Genomic DNA, 14,770 nt, shown 5'->3' with positions numbered 1-14,770 from the left:
CCCATATCTCGTTTAATAGCTTTTGTAAATCAGTATGCGGAGATGGTTGTAAATTCGAGGTCGAGGTGTTCAATTTTTTTTTAGTCATTCCTGGTTCCGCCTTACCGCGATTCACCCTTCCACTAGCAATAATAATCAGCATTTTTTTTATAAGTCAATATAAGCTTGCACCGTCATTTTTTCAAAAATTTTCGAGCTACACGAGATACTTGGATTATGGGTCCGAACCAAAAAAAAATCTACAGATGCTTTTGCATAGTTTTCACTCTGTACGGCATCTAGAGGGTCTACTAGAACATATAAAAATTAAAAAAAGTTAAAAAAATGTTTTACCGTCATTTTGGTGTAGCACCAAGTTTCACCGAGGTGGAATTTTCAAGAATTTTGTATGTGAAAAAATCATCTCTTCTGGGTAAATTTTATTCAAGCTATTGTTGTGATAGCTCATTTTGTAGGGTTTTCAATAGCGAATCTAGCAAGCGTACACTTACGATAGGTAAATCTAAAAATTTATTGGTTTCGCTGTTGGAAGGCTCAAAAACGGGGCATTTTTAAAATTTACCCAGAAGAGATGATTTTTTCACATACAAAATTCTTGAAAATTCCACCTCGGTGAAACTTGGTGCTACACCAAAATGACGGTTAAACATTTTTTTAACTTTTTTTAATTATTATATGTTCTAGTAGACCCTCTAGATGCCGTACAGAGTGAAAACTATGCAAAGGCATCTGTAGATTTTTTTTGGTTTTTGGTTGCTGATTATTATTGCTAGTGCGAGGGTGAATCGTGGTAGGGCGGAACCAGGAATGACTAAAAGAAAATTGAAATCTACACAGCCTAGTGTGAATTTAGAACTAAGCTTGAAAATGTGATGTTATAAATCTAGTGATAGATTGATGTAAATGAATATTCAGCCAATTTGTTGGCGGTGAAATAAAGAAAAGAAAGAAAAAATAAGTAAATAGCCCAATTGCATGTTGATTGGCCACAAGTATTCGTTGACAACATTGAAATTATTTCTAAAGCAATGGCCGAAAGATTCAATTGTGCGTTTCTTGAAAATAATTTTTGAAAGTTACAAAGCTTTTGCTTACGTTATTGTGCATTCAATTGAAGTTACGACTGCAGCAAAATTTATTAGGAACTTAGCGAAAGCAACAAGAACTGTTTTTGTTTCAGTGTTTGAGAATTATAATGATGATAATCTTGTAAGATGTAGGTAATGTACTATTACCTCACTAGGGAGGTAATAAACTTTCGCGAAAGGACTCCGCCTCGTTAGGACAAGCTTACGACGTGTACCGAAAAATTCAGATTTTATCATGAGTCACAAACGACGGTTTTTGTGCTTGAAAACTGAAATGAGACGAAACCACAACACCATTAACATAGAAATCACTTCACAGCCATTTCAACAACAAAGCATGCATACTTGATCGCGGCCGGAAAGCATATATGAAAATCCATTTTCGGCCGGAGCGAGCGTGTCGAAATCCGTCGAATTTCTGTCTTCAAGCACAAAAATGACTATTTCACCACTCCGTTTGAACCATTAACCGTAAACTGTTTAGAGATTTTCCCAAAAAGTGACCGAAAAATTCCTTAACTTTGAGTTCACCGTCAAATCGAAACCGGTTTCATTAAATGCCTTCCGAATGATGCTTAGTACTGATATTATCTAACATAATTTCGTATTTCTTTCTTCTTTGACGCATAATTGAGGTTTGCTGATGAATTTTGATTGAAAAAGAGTCTGTCAACAATATTTTAGATGAGACGACATAACTACACGGTCAATATCGTCAGGAACGATATTATCGTTTTTTAGACGATAGTATCGTCCAAAAAAACGATAATATTGTTCCTGACGATATTGACGGTGTGGAAATGGCCCGCCACCATATTTTAGAATTGATTCACGTGAGATAAAGTAAAAATTCAAAAAACTTAAAGCCAGCGAGGCGACATTTTCGACACAAGATGCTATACTATATCAAAACTTTAAAAAAAACATTGAATTTTCTCACACCACATTACTCATACTGTTCAATAAAAAGGAATTTTCCTAAAATGCACTGTGGTTTTATTTGATTTAAATATTTATAAGATGAAATTGTTACCATTGATTAAGTTATGCTGTCACCGTACTTGGTTGCAATTGCCTCAACCATCCGTACCAAATCTCACACGCACACATTCAACCAGCTCGCAAAGAGACAGTATTTTGGTAATAACAAAAAACATTGCAAAATCAAATATTCCATTCTAGATGTACCGTTTTTGCAAACCTAAGCATTTTTTCTCTAGAACCTTTTACATAATAAATGAAAAAAGCCACAGGAAAAACAATGTAAATTTTTGATGAATTCAAATGAAAAACTAATAAGGACGAGGGCGAGGATGGAATAGAAAACGGTAGAACGTGACTAGTATATCGTAGGCTGTGTTTATCAGTTTTTGTACATTTTACAAAATAGAAATAATTTCGTCGACAGACCGATTTTCGATATGAATTTTCGATGAGGCGACATAACTACACGGTCAATATCGTCAGGAATAATATTATCGTTTTTTGGACGATAGTATCGTCCAAAAAACGATTATATCGTTTTTTAGACGATACTATCGTCTAAAAAACGATATTATCGTCCAATTTTTTTTTTATCAAGGACGATAATATCGTCTAAAATTATAAATTCTAAAATATTTTCAGGACGATATTATCGTTTTCTGGACGATATTATCGTTTAAAAAAACGATAATATTGTTTTTAAAGGATAATATTGTTTTTTGGACAATACTATCGTTTTTTTGGATGATACTATCGTCTAAAAAACGATATTATCGTTCAAAAAACGATAATATCGTTTTTTTAACGATAATATCGTCCTGGATTATCGTTTTCTGAACAATTTTATCCGTATTTTGGACGATAATTTTTGGGACGATAATATCGTTTTTAATTTATTTTATTTTTAAATTTGTGACGATAATATCGTTTTTAATTTAGGCAGATGCTATTTGCACCCGAGTGCAAATAGTCAATGTGAACACTATTTGCACCCGGGTGCAAATAGTCAATATGAACACTATTTGCACCCGGGTGCAAATAGTCAATATGAACACTATTTGCACCCGGGTGCAAATAGTCAATATTAACGCTATTTGCACTCGGGTGCAAATAGTCAATATTAACGCTATTTGCACCCAGGTGTAAATAGTCAATGTATGAGCTATTTGCAGTCGAATGGTCTGTTAACATTATGAAATATGATTTCGCGCCGCGCGAAATCAAATTTCATAATGTTAACAGACCATTCGACTGCAAATAGCTCATACATTGACTATTCATTCGTTTCAACTAACAAAAAAAACATGTTTTTCAAACAAAAAATTCATTTCGTTAGAAAATAGTTTCAGTGAATTACGTTGAATTGTGACAAAGCAGAAATAATCAATATTTTATTTTTCGACGCTTTCCGACATTTTGTGGAAATTGAATTTTCTCAAGGTCTCAGAAGGGCGTCTAAATATGGCGCATTTCGACAAAGGCTACTTATTTGGAACACTCCTCCCTTATAAACAGTTGGTAGATGGAAGAATTCAGGAACAAATTAGCCCCCTTACATATTTTGTATTGTAGAAGGATGAGTTCAGTTGGAACAAACCAAACCATTTCCTTACACAAATTGTAGAAGGATGAATTCAGTTGGAACAAACCGAAATCCTTCCTTACACAAATTGTAGGAGGATAAATTCAGTAGGAACAAACCAAACTCCTTCCTTACACATTTTGTAGAAGGATGAATTCAGTTGGAACAAACCAAACCACTTCCTTACACCAATTGTAGAGGGATGAATTCAGTTGGAACAGACCGAAATCCTTCCTTACACAAATTGTAGAAGAATGAATTCAGGTGGAACAAACCAAACTCCTTCCTTACACAGTTTGTAGAAGGATGAATTCAGTTGGAACAAACCAAACCACTTCCTTATACAAATTGTAGAAGGATGAAGTCAGTAGGAACGAACTAAACTCCTTCCTCACAACGTTTGTAAAAGGATGAATAAGGTATGCTTATTTATATAAATTGACGATGATATCTTGAAAGTCCCTAATAATGATTGCTTCGACACTTATTTATTTTACCGGAAATGTGCACATAATTAAATTAAAGCATTTCCGCAAAACAGCCTTTAAATTAGCGCCTAAAATAATTTGCAATTTCCTGTGTAACTTACGGCTAGCTTCACAGCAAAAATTTGTCAAACTGTCGAAACTTGTCAGAAATTTTGTTCACCTGAATGGCAACATATTTTTTATTTGATTTCTTCAAAATTCTACGACTGAATTTGCAAAACATATTTATTTCAGGAAGCTGCGAAACACAAAAATTTCGAAAATTTTACATTGGAATGTACAAAGAACGTTAAATTGTGCAGAAAAATTACATTTTCTGATCACACACACGGTTCAAGGGAATTAGTTTGAGATTAAAACTATTTGGTAGAATTTTTCATCACTTCTATAGATCAGTGTCAAATAACGGTTTCTTCTCTCAAATATTGTCAAATGAGCTGTCAATTTCACAAAACTAACCCCAAACAATGACATCTAAATTTTTTTAACATTGAGGTTAGCTTTGTGAAAATGACAGCTCATTTGACATCTCAAACGACATTGACAATGATCTATTTAGGACAGTAACTAATGTACACACTTATCTGCTTCCTGTCCAAAAATTACACTAAATCACTTCCTATAGATCATTGTCAATGTCGTTTGAGATGTCAAATGAGCTGTCATTTTCACAAAGCTAACCACAATGTTACAAAAATTTATATGTAGCTGTCATTGTTTGAGGTTAGCTTTGTGAAATTGACATCTCATTTGACACTATTTTGAGAGAAGAACAGTTATTTGACACTGATCTATTTAACGAAATATCACAAACTTTCAACTCAAATTTGATTAAAATAAAAAAAATACTGTTGCCATTTGCCATTTGTCAAAACAAAAATCCATTGAACTATGGGTGAATGGGTGAACAAATCAAAGTGGCAAACTTAATACCTTCTGTGGAATTTATGTGGAAAATGGCGCAAATCACATATTTTAGGAATTTATAAAGTGAAAAATATTTTCGGTTTCAAGTCTTTTCGTCAAAAGACGAGACACGGGTATCTTTATTTTCATTTTTTAACCAATTTCTGCAAAAAATTTTAAGAAAAAACCGTTTTTGGCCTACCTTATTTAGTAGGAACACACCAAACTCCAAACATAGTTTCTAGAAGGACGAATTCAGTTGGAACAAACGAAAGTCCTTTCTTACACAAATTGTAGAAGGATGAATTCAGATGGGACAAACCAAACTCCTTCCTTACACAGTTTGTAGAAGGATGAATTCAGTAGGAACAAGCCGAAATCCTTCCTTACCCAAATTGTAGGAGGATGAAGTCAGTAGGAACAAACCAAACTCCTTCCTCACAAAGTTTGCAGAAAAATGAATTCAATAGGAACACTACAAACTCCAAACATAGTTTCTAGAAGGATGAACTCATTAGGAACAAACGAAAGTCCTTCCTTACGCAAATTGTAGAAAGATGAATTCAGTTGGAACAAACCAAACTCCTTCCTTACACAGTTTGTAGAAGGATGAATTCAGTAGAAACATGCCGAAATCCTTCCTTACACAAATTGTAGAAGAATGAAGTCAGTAGGAACGAACCAAACTCCTTCCTCACAAAGTTTGTGGAAGGATGAATTCAGTAGAAACACATCAAACTCCGACCATAGTTTCTAGAAGGATGAATTCAGTAGGAACAAACGAAAGTCCTTCATTACACAGTTTGTAGAAGGATGAATTCAGTAGGAACAAACCAAACTCCTTCCTTACATAGTTTCTAGAAGGATGAATTCAATAGGAACCAACAAAAGTCCTTCCTTACACAGTTTGTAGAAGGATGAATTCAGTTGGACCAAACCAAACTCCTTCCTTACACAGTTTCTAAAAGAATGAATTCAACAAACGAAAGTCCCTCCTTACACAGCTTGTAGAAGGACAGTTTCAGTTGGAACAAGCCAAACTCCTTCCTTACAAAGTTTGTAGAATGATGAATTCGGTAGGAACAAAGCAAACTCCTTCCCTACAGAGTTTGTAGAAGCTATAGAATTCAGCTAGATCAAACTAGACACTTTGTATATACAATTTGCAGCGAATTGTGCGAGTAGCATTTTCTATAATATAATTCGCACAGGCTGCGAACAATAATTTTTTAATTATTTCCGATAGTTTCAAAAAGTTGGGTGCAAATAGCGTTCATATTGACTATGTGCAACCGGGTGCAAATAGTGTTTATATTGACTATTTGCACCCGGGTGCAAATAGTGTTTGTATTGACTATTTGCATCCGGGTGCAATTAGTGCTCATATTGACTATTTGCACTCGGGTGCAAATAGTCACTTCGTTTAATTTATTTAAAACAAAAATTCTAGACGATAATATCGTCCTGAGCGATATTATCGTTCTGGATGGTTGTTGAAGACGAAACACAAAATCTTGTAGATAAACACCTTTTTATAGACGGCAAATATATATTAAAAATTGGTTCATTTGGTTCTGTAAATTTAAATTTTATATAGAAAAATTACACAGACTAATTATGAGACGATGCGAGAAAAAAAAATTAACTCCTAAGTTCCGATACCGTTCCGGCGCCCGGCTCGCATTGCGGCCCTCCGCTTCGCTCCGTGGCAATGGGCCGAATCGCTCGGCGTGTTAAAACGCTTTTTATGTACAATCAAAGTTGGCATTCATTTCGTAAAAAGATGAATTCTTTAGGGACGAACTAAACGCCTTTACGCTTCATTTCGTAAAAGTGTGAATTCCCTAGGAAGGAACGAACAAAACGTCTTTACGTTACATTTTGTAAAAGATTGAATTCCCTGGGATCAAAGAGTTCGACTCGTGCGACTGTAACATGTAACACTGCAGTTTTTAAACACTGATGTGTATGGACCAATGTATGTAGTGAACACAACCGATTTTACGATTATTTACTTTCTATCAATAAATACTTTGTAAACTCATCCTTTCACTTAATGTATCGAAACTATGCTTTCCCTGAAGGTTCTGCTAATTTTGAGGCAGAGGCGCCGACTTTTGTTTGAGTTGTTGGGTGCTCAAACCGCTGACTCAGATCATACTTTTAGTCTTACTGAAATTGATTAGTCGAGACCCTGAGTTGCTAAACACAAGAATTTTTTTATCATTACATATGAAGTTAAATCTTGATTCGTTAAGTACCGAGTTAGCTCCAAAAAGCCTATGAGAAAATTTTAGGAGCGATTATTTTGAATATCGCCAAACCAAAATCGGTGATATTTTCTCCACGGGTGTGTTATATATGTCCCTTGGATGCCACGAGCCCAAAACATATTTTTTATCGTGTGGGTTCGTTGGAAAGCTAAGGTGAGACCCTTTCGGAGTAAAAACAGACCTCGACCTTGACTTCTGTGAACTTTAACAAGTTCTGTGACGGTACTAGCGAAGGATAGTGATCACAATATTGTCTTTCTTGAGTTTGGAGTTACTCAGCATTCATTTGATTCCCATATTTAGCTGGTTGGTGAATGTGTCTGCACGCTTTCGTAAGCTTTTTAGAAAACCCCCAGAAAGTACGCAAAAAGTTCTTAAGCTTGACGATTCAAAAAAATGTTGAAAACGGTTCATCTTTAGTCGCGATTCATGTTTTCAGAATGTGACGCCAACCCTTAATTGTGCATGATTGTGCCCTTCATTACAGAGCAAAATTCAAAATAGAACTAGCATTCAAATTGTTAGGTCAACTTAAAGACGAACAATTGGCTCTTTTACAGTAACGAAGAAGATGTAAAATCTAGATGTGATGTGAGGCCTATTTTCCTTTCGCACGCTTTTTGGAAACCCCACTACCCGAAGCCTCGACACTAGTTAAAAGATCGGATAAGTTTAACTGACAGCTGATAAATGGGACATTGAACTTTTGACATTTTTTGTATTTAGATTAAGAATGTTATTGTAAACAAAAAATTGTTCTACACTATTGCCGAAATTTCAAGTTTTTTACTTTTAATTTATATTTCAATTACGACTACGACCCAAATTCAACCCAAAAGCATACCTTTTTCGTGAGAGAATTAAGAAAAAATGACATGAGAAGAAAAGAGAGGCATATAGAGACGTATAGTCTTTTTTATGTTTGACTGATCTTTGAAAATCAGAAAACAATTAATTAAAAATATAAATGTTTATAATTTTACGATAGTGTAGAATAATTTTTTGCTTAGAATAATGTTGTCTATCGAAATTATTGAAACTTCAGTCCCCCATTGATCAACGCCGATAAACTGTGAAACGAATAGAGCTAATAATTTAATACATCGAACAACAATTTAACCGATTAAAAAAACAGAATCTAAACAAAGATATTATCGATAAGTTAAAAGCGAATGGAAGTTTTTGACTCGTAGGCCGTAGTTAAAATCTACGGAATTAGCTACCAGTTTGTAAATCTCAATAGAGAAGAAATTGGAAATTCGGCTCAATCTAACAAAACCATAGGCTATGGTCCATGGCACTAATTACGGGGATACATTCAATAGTGCAATTATCAATGATTTGAGCTCGGAAGTGTTTGAAACAAAAATAAGTACAGCCCTCCTTTGTCGGGTGCTTCGCACCCAACAAATTGGTCTATCGGGTGCTCGCGCACCCATTGCCACCTAGAAGTCGGCGCCTCTGTTTTGAGGTAATCTTGATATCTCAATCTCAACTCAACTTGAGATTGTGGTAATCTTGAGTTGAGATTAAGATCTCAAGAAAATCTTGAATTGAGTTGAGATCTCAACTCAACTTAATCTCAAGATTGTCTTGAGTTGAGCTAAGATATTCCACATTGAGGAAAGACGTTGACTTGATAAATAGCTGCAATAAAAAATATGATTTTTAATGGAGGAAGTTACCGACTTTGTGCGAGTAAATTGTCCTTCTTTTATTTTTTGGTAGGTGATTTCCTCTGACAATTGTTTTTCGATATTTTGGAAGATAATTCGGTTCTTGCTGCATCTCTGAGTAAAATTGAGTCCTGGACAATATTACGACCCAAAACTAAACGATAATATCGTCCTGTGCGATATTATCGCCTAAATTGAAAAATTCTAAAATATTGTCTGGACGATAGTATCGTTTTCTGGACGATACTATCGTTCAAAAAACGATAGTATCGTTTTGGACGATATTATCGTACAGAAAACGAAAATATCCATTAGATTTTCTAGAACGGTAATATCGTCCAGAAAACGATACTATCGTTTTTTGAACGATAATATCGTCCAGGCAATATTTTAGAATTTTTCAATTCGGACGATAATATCGTCCTGGATGAAAAATTTTTGGACGATAATATCGTTTTTTGGACTAAAAAAACGATAATATCATTCCTGACGATATTGACGGTGTGGAAATGTCCCGCCACCGAATTTTCATATAAACAGTAATGACATATCTGGCTCCAACAATACACTTTAAAAAATTTACTTTATATCACATTTTCGTTTTCAACAGATTCTACATAATTTCTAGATCCACAGATTTGACAGTCTTGATATTGAATGGTTTTTTGGTTTGTATCCCAGTAAACTGGTCGTTACATGTGTGCGACAAAAATTTCGACTGGGAAAAAATTCAAATATTTCATTCAATATAACAGCTGTCAGAGTCTGTGGGACTAGAAATATCAGATCCTACATAAAACAAAAATATGATATTAACTAATTTTTGATAGCTGTACTGGACTCCACTCTTCACTCAAGAGATTTTCTTTCATTTTAATAATTTACTTTATCGATGTCTTTCTGCAATCTTCATATGTCCACGTGGCGTGGGGTAATTTGGCACACGGTGCTAAAACAACGAATTTTTCAACTACGTAAAAGGTGAACTCGCACACGATTTTTCGATACCAAAATTTTGTAAAAGGAGTCAATAAGTCAATGACATTGCTAAAGAGCATTTGCAGCAATAAACTTGCGTGTGCGAGTTCACCTTTTACGTAGTTTAAAAGTGCGTTCATTTGGCACCGTGTGCCTGATTCCCCGATACCGTCCACGTGATCAGTGAATAAAATCCGTTATTTTGCCTGTTCTTGGAGTGCGTTCTTTCGTTTGATTTTCTTGTGAAAGACTTTTTTAAAGGGAAAAAGTAGGTCGCCGACAGAAAGTCAAGGAAATTAGACCAACTTTGTCTACCTGTAAACTAGAGCTCTTGTGAATCTTCTTGGAAGAAACCAAAAATGAAAAGAATCAGTTGACAACCACTCAAGTTACCGTCTTTATTTTCTTAAAAGTTATAATCAGGATCATCACAACACTACAATTACAACATTTACGCACAATTTACTTGACTAAATCTCAAACAAGCTCCTATATTATCCTCTGGGCTTCCCTTGTCTAATCCATCGCCAAAACGAACACCCAGTCCAAATGGCGTCACTGTTGATTCTACGCGACATGGTAACACACCAGGAGCGCACAATGAATCACCGCAGTGAATGGGAGTGCAATCAGGGACATTTCCCATGCCAGCTGCTATGAAATCTGTTGGTAATTATATATTTGTTACAGAAATTATTTACGGTGAGTAGCTATGCTCACCTTCTACGATGCAAGGCATTGTAATGCGATCATTGCACTGCGAAAAATATTGTCTACTTTGTCTGTAGCTGAAAACGCGTCGGGAGAAAAACGATGAAAAGAAACCTGGTTGGACTGGTGCAATTGGAGGAATATCACCTCCACCGGAACCTTCAACGACATCTTCGGCTGTGTCGGCAGCTACTTGCTGATCCTGAACGGGTTCAGCTGGAGCCGCATCCTGAACTGGTGTTTCAGATATTGGAGCTGTTTGCTGCTGATTGGTTGTAGCAGGAGCTTGAGCTAAATACCGATTCAAAAAGTAAAATCTACTTGTAAGTAAACGTAAACGTCCTTTTACGCACTGTAAACGAAGCACCAGACCGACCAGAATTTGAATATTGGGTCTACTCAAGGTAAATGCAGTGTGGATGTAATGACATTCAGACGCGCTATATTCACCTTGGTAGTTACCATTTCTGATATGAATTAAGTTTGTAATGTTGGTATAAAGCCACCGAATTACATACCAAATAAAGGTTCGCTTGACCGTAAAAAATGGGTTCGTGGGCTTGGTTTACGGTGCATTGAATTGAATAATTACCTGTCATCATTGAAGTAACGTCACTTCCTATGGGATCCATACTGACGCTTTGCACATCCTGCATATTATCAATATTGGCTGGATTTCGTTGACCGATTCGGAACGATTGCTCCGTACATGGTTCATACGAAATGGAGCACATTCCTGTCTCCTGTCGAACACAAGCTCTATAATTTTGATTGGCTAAGTGGCGACCATTCTCAGCGAAATTAAATGTCTGCAATGTAACGATATGTAATGTCTAGGTGTTGTGTTAAATGACGCTAGAAAAAATTACTTGAATAATTCCACTGGGAGAAGTAAAATATTGTAGGCATCCACTGGGCGCTCTTTGACTGAATGGTATCTGCGCGACTCGTATTTCCCACAATCGAGTTGATGCAAATCTATCGGTAAAGTTCATAAATAGTTCTATATCGCTTACTTCTTGTCGTCCCCGTCGACCCATTGTATTGGCAACCGGTACGTCATAATAGACTGTAAAAAAATAAGATTTGATTTTCGTGAGCGTCGGTATTACGAAGTGCAGTTTACCGTATTGCAATCAAACTCTGAATTATGTGAACCGAAGAAGAGGTAATAGCGGTAGAGATGAGCGGGCCGCCCGAAATACATCGGCCCGACCCGACCCGACCCGGCCCGATCGGGTTCGGGTCCGGGTTTTGAAAATTCATTCGGGCCGGATCGGGTCGGGCTTTGAAAACAAAAATTCGGGCCGGCCCGACTTAGAAATACAAATTTAAAGTAAGCCAATAAAAGCCTATAAAGCATGAAACACTAACTTATTTTATTATTTTACTTCGCGTATAAGATTATTGCAAAGCTTTTATGCGTAGAAAATGATTTTTCATTAAATTTCTTATAGTAAAAAAAAGTCGGGTCACGTCGGGCCGATGATTTTTTCGGGTCGGGTTGGGTCGGTCCGCGAAGAGAAAATTCTAGGGTCGGGTCGGGCTCGGGTTCAAAAAATTGGATCGGGCCGGGTCGGGTTGGGTATTGAAAAAACGTCGGCCCGCTCATCTCTAAATAGCGGCTTAAAGGCTCCAAACGAGACTGAGCATAAAATTCAATTCACTGAATTACAGATTGCAAAACAATAAATCCAGTATCGTCGGATCGACCCATTTCATAGATGGATACAGAGCAGATATATAAATGCAGTTCGTACAATTGAAATTCTGTTAAAAGGAAACAATCGAAAAAAGGATCACTTGACTGGTGAACATTGCGAACGAAAATGTATTTCAAAGTTGTTGTTTAATTTTCTATGTCGAACGCAACCAGCAGCTGTATGTAAATAATTCCAGTCAAAGAGGTTGTTCACTCGCGGTATATTGAATACTATTGTGTAAATTCTCCAGCGTTCAGTATTCTTCTCTTTTAACGAAAAGCTAAGATCTCAAATTTTATTCCAGGCAATTCTATTTTAATAAGTTATTTGTTTAATCGAATTACAAACTTGAAATTGGTTTTTGTTCGGTTGAGTTTAACGCATTCGCCAATAGCAATTGTTACGATTGCTGTTGCATTGTGTGGTGAGGTAGGTGAGTATTTAATTTTACATTATTCATTTCAATATATTCTTGAAGTCTTGTGAACACTTTCGTGTCAAAGGCGCACGCCGCAGAAACGGGAATCATTGCTGAAACTTGGCAGGCGTTTTTGCTCATTCCGACTAAACAGATGAATTCAGTAATGTTATTCCGCAATGCATCTATATACGCTCTACAACAGCCCTATGAAAGTTTGAGGCTACATTTCATTTAGTTGATTGAAATGAAATATGGGGAATGCAATTGCTTTCGCGCAGCAAATTTTTTATGTAAACATTTCGCATTTATTTGCCAGAAATTTGCTAACTTTATAGAATTCCATTTCTCATTTTACGTTTCAGAAACAATTGAAATATTATCAAACGAGCCGTCAGAACAGTCGGAGCGTTCGCTGCAGGCCCGTAGCTAGAGGCAAATTCCAGGGTGGGCATTGCCCAAACAGTCTTTTCAAAATATTAGTGCAGATAGTAAGTTAGTGTTTTATTCCTCGACAACAGTAGGTACGTAAACACAAATTGTGCTGAACATATTAACGTCTTTCTCTTATGTAACCGAAAGTTCCTATGTTTGCATGTAGATTGTGAACATCTGTAAACGTTTCCTTTATGACATACAAGACTTTCAGAATTGACGAAGGGAGAATCACTTTTTGGAATTTTAGAAAAGAAAAAAATTGCGAGCGAGGCGAGCGAAATTATTTTAGAACGTTGACGAAGCTATCGTTGATAAGATTAGTCAATAATTATGTAAACTTATTTGGCTCTTCACAATTCACGGAGGCAATTAGACATGAGCATTTCGACCTTTCTGACGCAAAACGAAATTCTCAGTAAAAAACTTGTTCTATAGCATGCCTCAAAAATGTGTAGATTTTTGTTTATAAAATTCATTTTGTGATAACAACAACACTTTTTGTGATCCGCTCAAAAGTTGATTGAGGCCGTTTGTAGTCGAGATGAAAAAAATTCTTAGGAGTGAGAAGCAAAAATACAAAAGAGTAAAACCAAGAGTATGGTTCCGCTATTTCGTAATTTCTAATGAGCGGCTGTCCGTTTTGATGTTTAAGTGAACTTGTTAAAAAATTGGTGCATTTTATCGGCATACCGTAGAACAATTTTTTCTTTAGAACAATGTTTTGTATCATTCAAAAATAGCTTGTCTTGATGCCCTAACACAATTTAACTTATGGTTACATAAGGTAACATTCAAAACAGTTCTAAATGTTCGATATAAGGTAAATGATGGAGAGTTGACCTAAATTGGCAAACTCAAATTTTTCGGTGATTTCGGCAAGAAGAAAATTAATTCTACTTTCATTTTTAAGATTTCGTCTTTTGTTTTCTTAATACACGTAAATTTAATTAATAATTTGTAGTCTAATTGAAATTAATGAGTTTATAAAAATGCAGAGGTGTCCTAGGGGTATCGTGAGTGGTCCTATGGTTAAAATTGTGAGTTGTCCTATGCTGATTTTTATAAGCATATTTGTTTTTAAACAGACTTCAATGAAAATCATCTGATTATGCGTTTTCCTACAATAAAGTAGGGAAATCAACGTAAATGCTATTTTGCCTTTTTCTGGGGAATTATGGATTTATTGGAGAATATCTGCTTCTGTGCTTCATTTCTTTTACATTAGACGCAAATAACACTAAAAACATTCATCATTTACGTGAATTTCAAAATAGGACCACTCACGATTTACAATAGGACAACTCTACATTTGCATTGAAAAAGTATTTTTTGAAACAACAAATTAAACTCATTTCCAGAATAGCCCAGGCTATATGCCATGAATTATTGGTCACCAAAAAGTGGGCAAAATTTATGTCAAAATAAAGCTTTTCGATGTACCGATTTTAAATATTTTTTAAAATTATTTGTTTGCAACGAAATCCTGTGAAATTGTTTGACTTAATATCAAAACCGTAATAGAATA

The 14,770-nt window shown here is 35.6% G+C and overlaps 1 protein-coding gene across 1 annotated transcript in view; it reads right to left on the bottom strand.

The window, feature by feature from the left end:
- LOC119075298 overlaps positions 1 to 14,770 on the bottom strand; it is a 128,407-nt gene that overhangs the window by 58,815 nt on the left and 54,822 nt on the right. Inside the window, exons 5-8 of the mRNA XM_037181709.1 lie at positions 11,556 to 11,755; positions 11,279 to 11,495; positions 10,696 to 10,977; positions 10,413 to 10,638 (exon numbers count right to left, since the gene is read on the bottom strand). Of these exons, the coding sequence (XP_037037604.1) occupies positions 10,427 to 10,638; positions 10,696 to 10,977; positions 11,279 to 11,495; positions 11,556 to 11,755 (911 nt within the window). The 3' untranslated portion in view covers positions 10,413 to 10,426. The remainder of the gene's footprint in view (positions 1 to 10,412; positions 10,639 to 10,695; positions 10,978 to 11,278; positions 11,496 to 11,555; positions 11,756 to 14,770) is intronic.

Source organism: Bradysia coprophila, unplaced genomic scaffold (genome assembly GCF_014529535.1).
Source record: "Bradysia coprophila strain Holo2 unplaced genomic scaffold, BU_Bcop_v1 contig_197, whole genome shotgun sequence".
Lineage (NCBI taxonomy): Eukaryota > Metazoa > Arthropoda > Insecta > Diptera > Sciaridae > Bradysia > Bradysia coprophila.
This window is presented reverse-complemented; position numbering and strand designations above follow the sequence as displayed.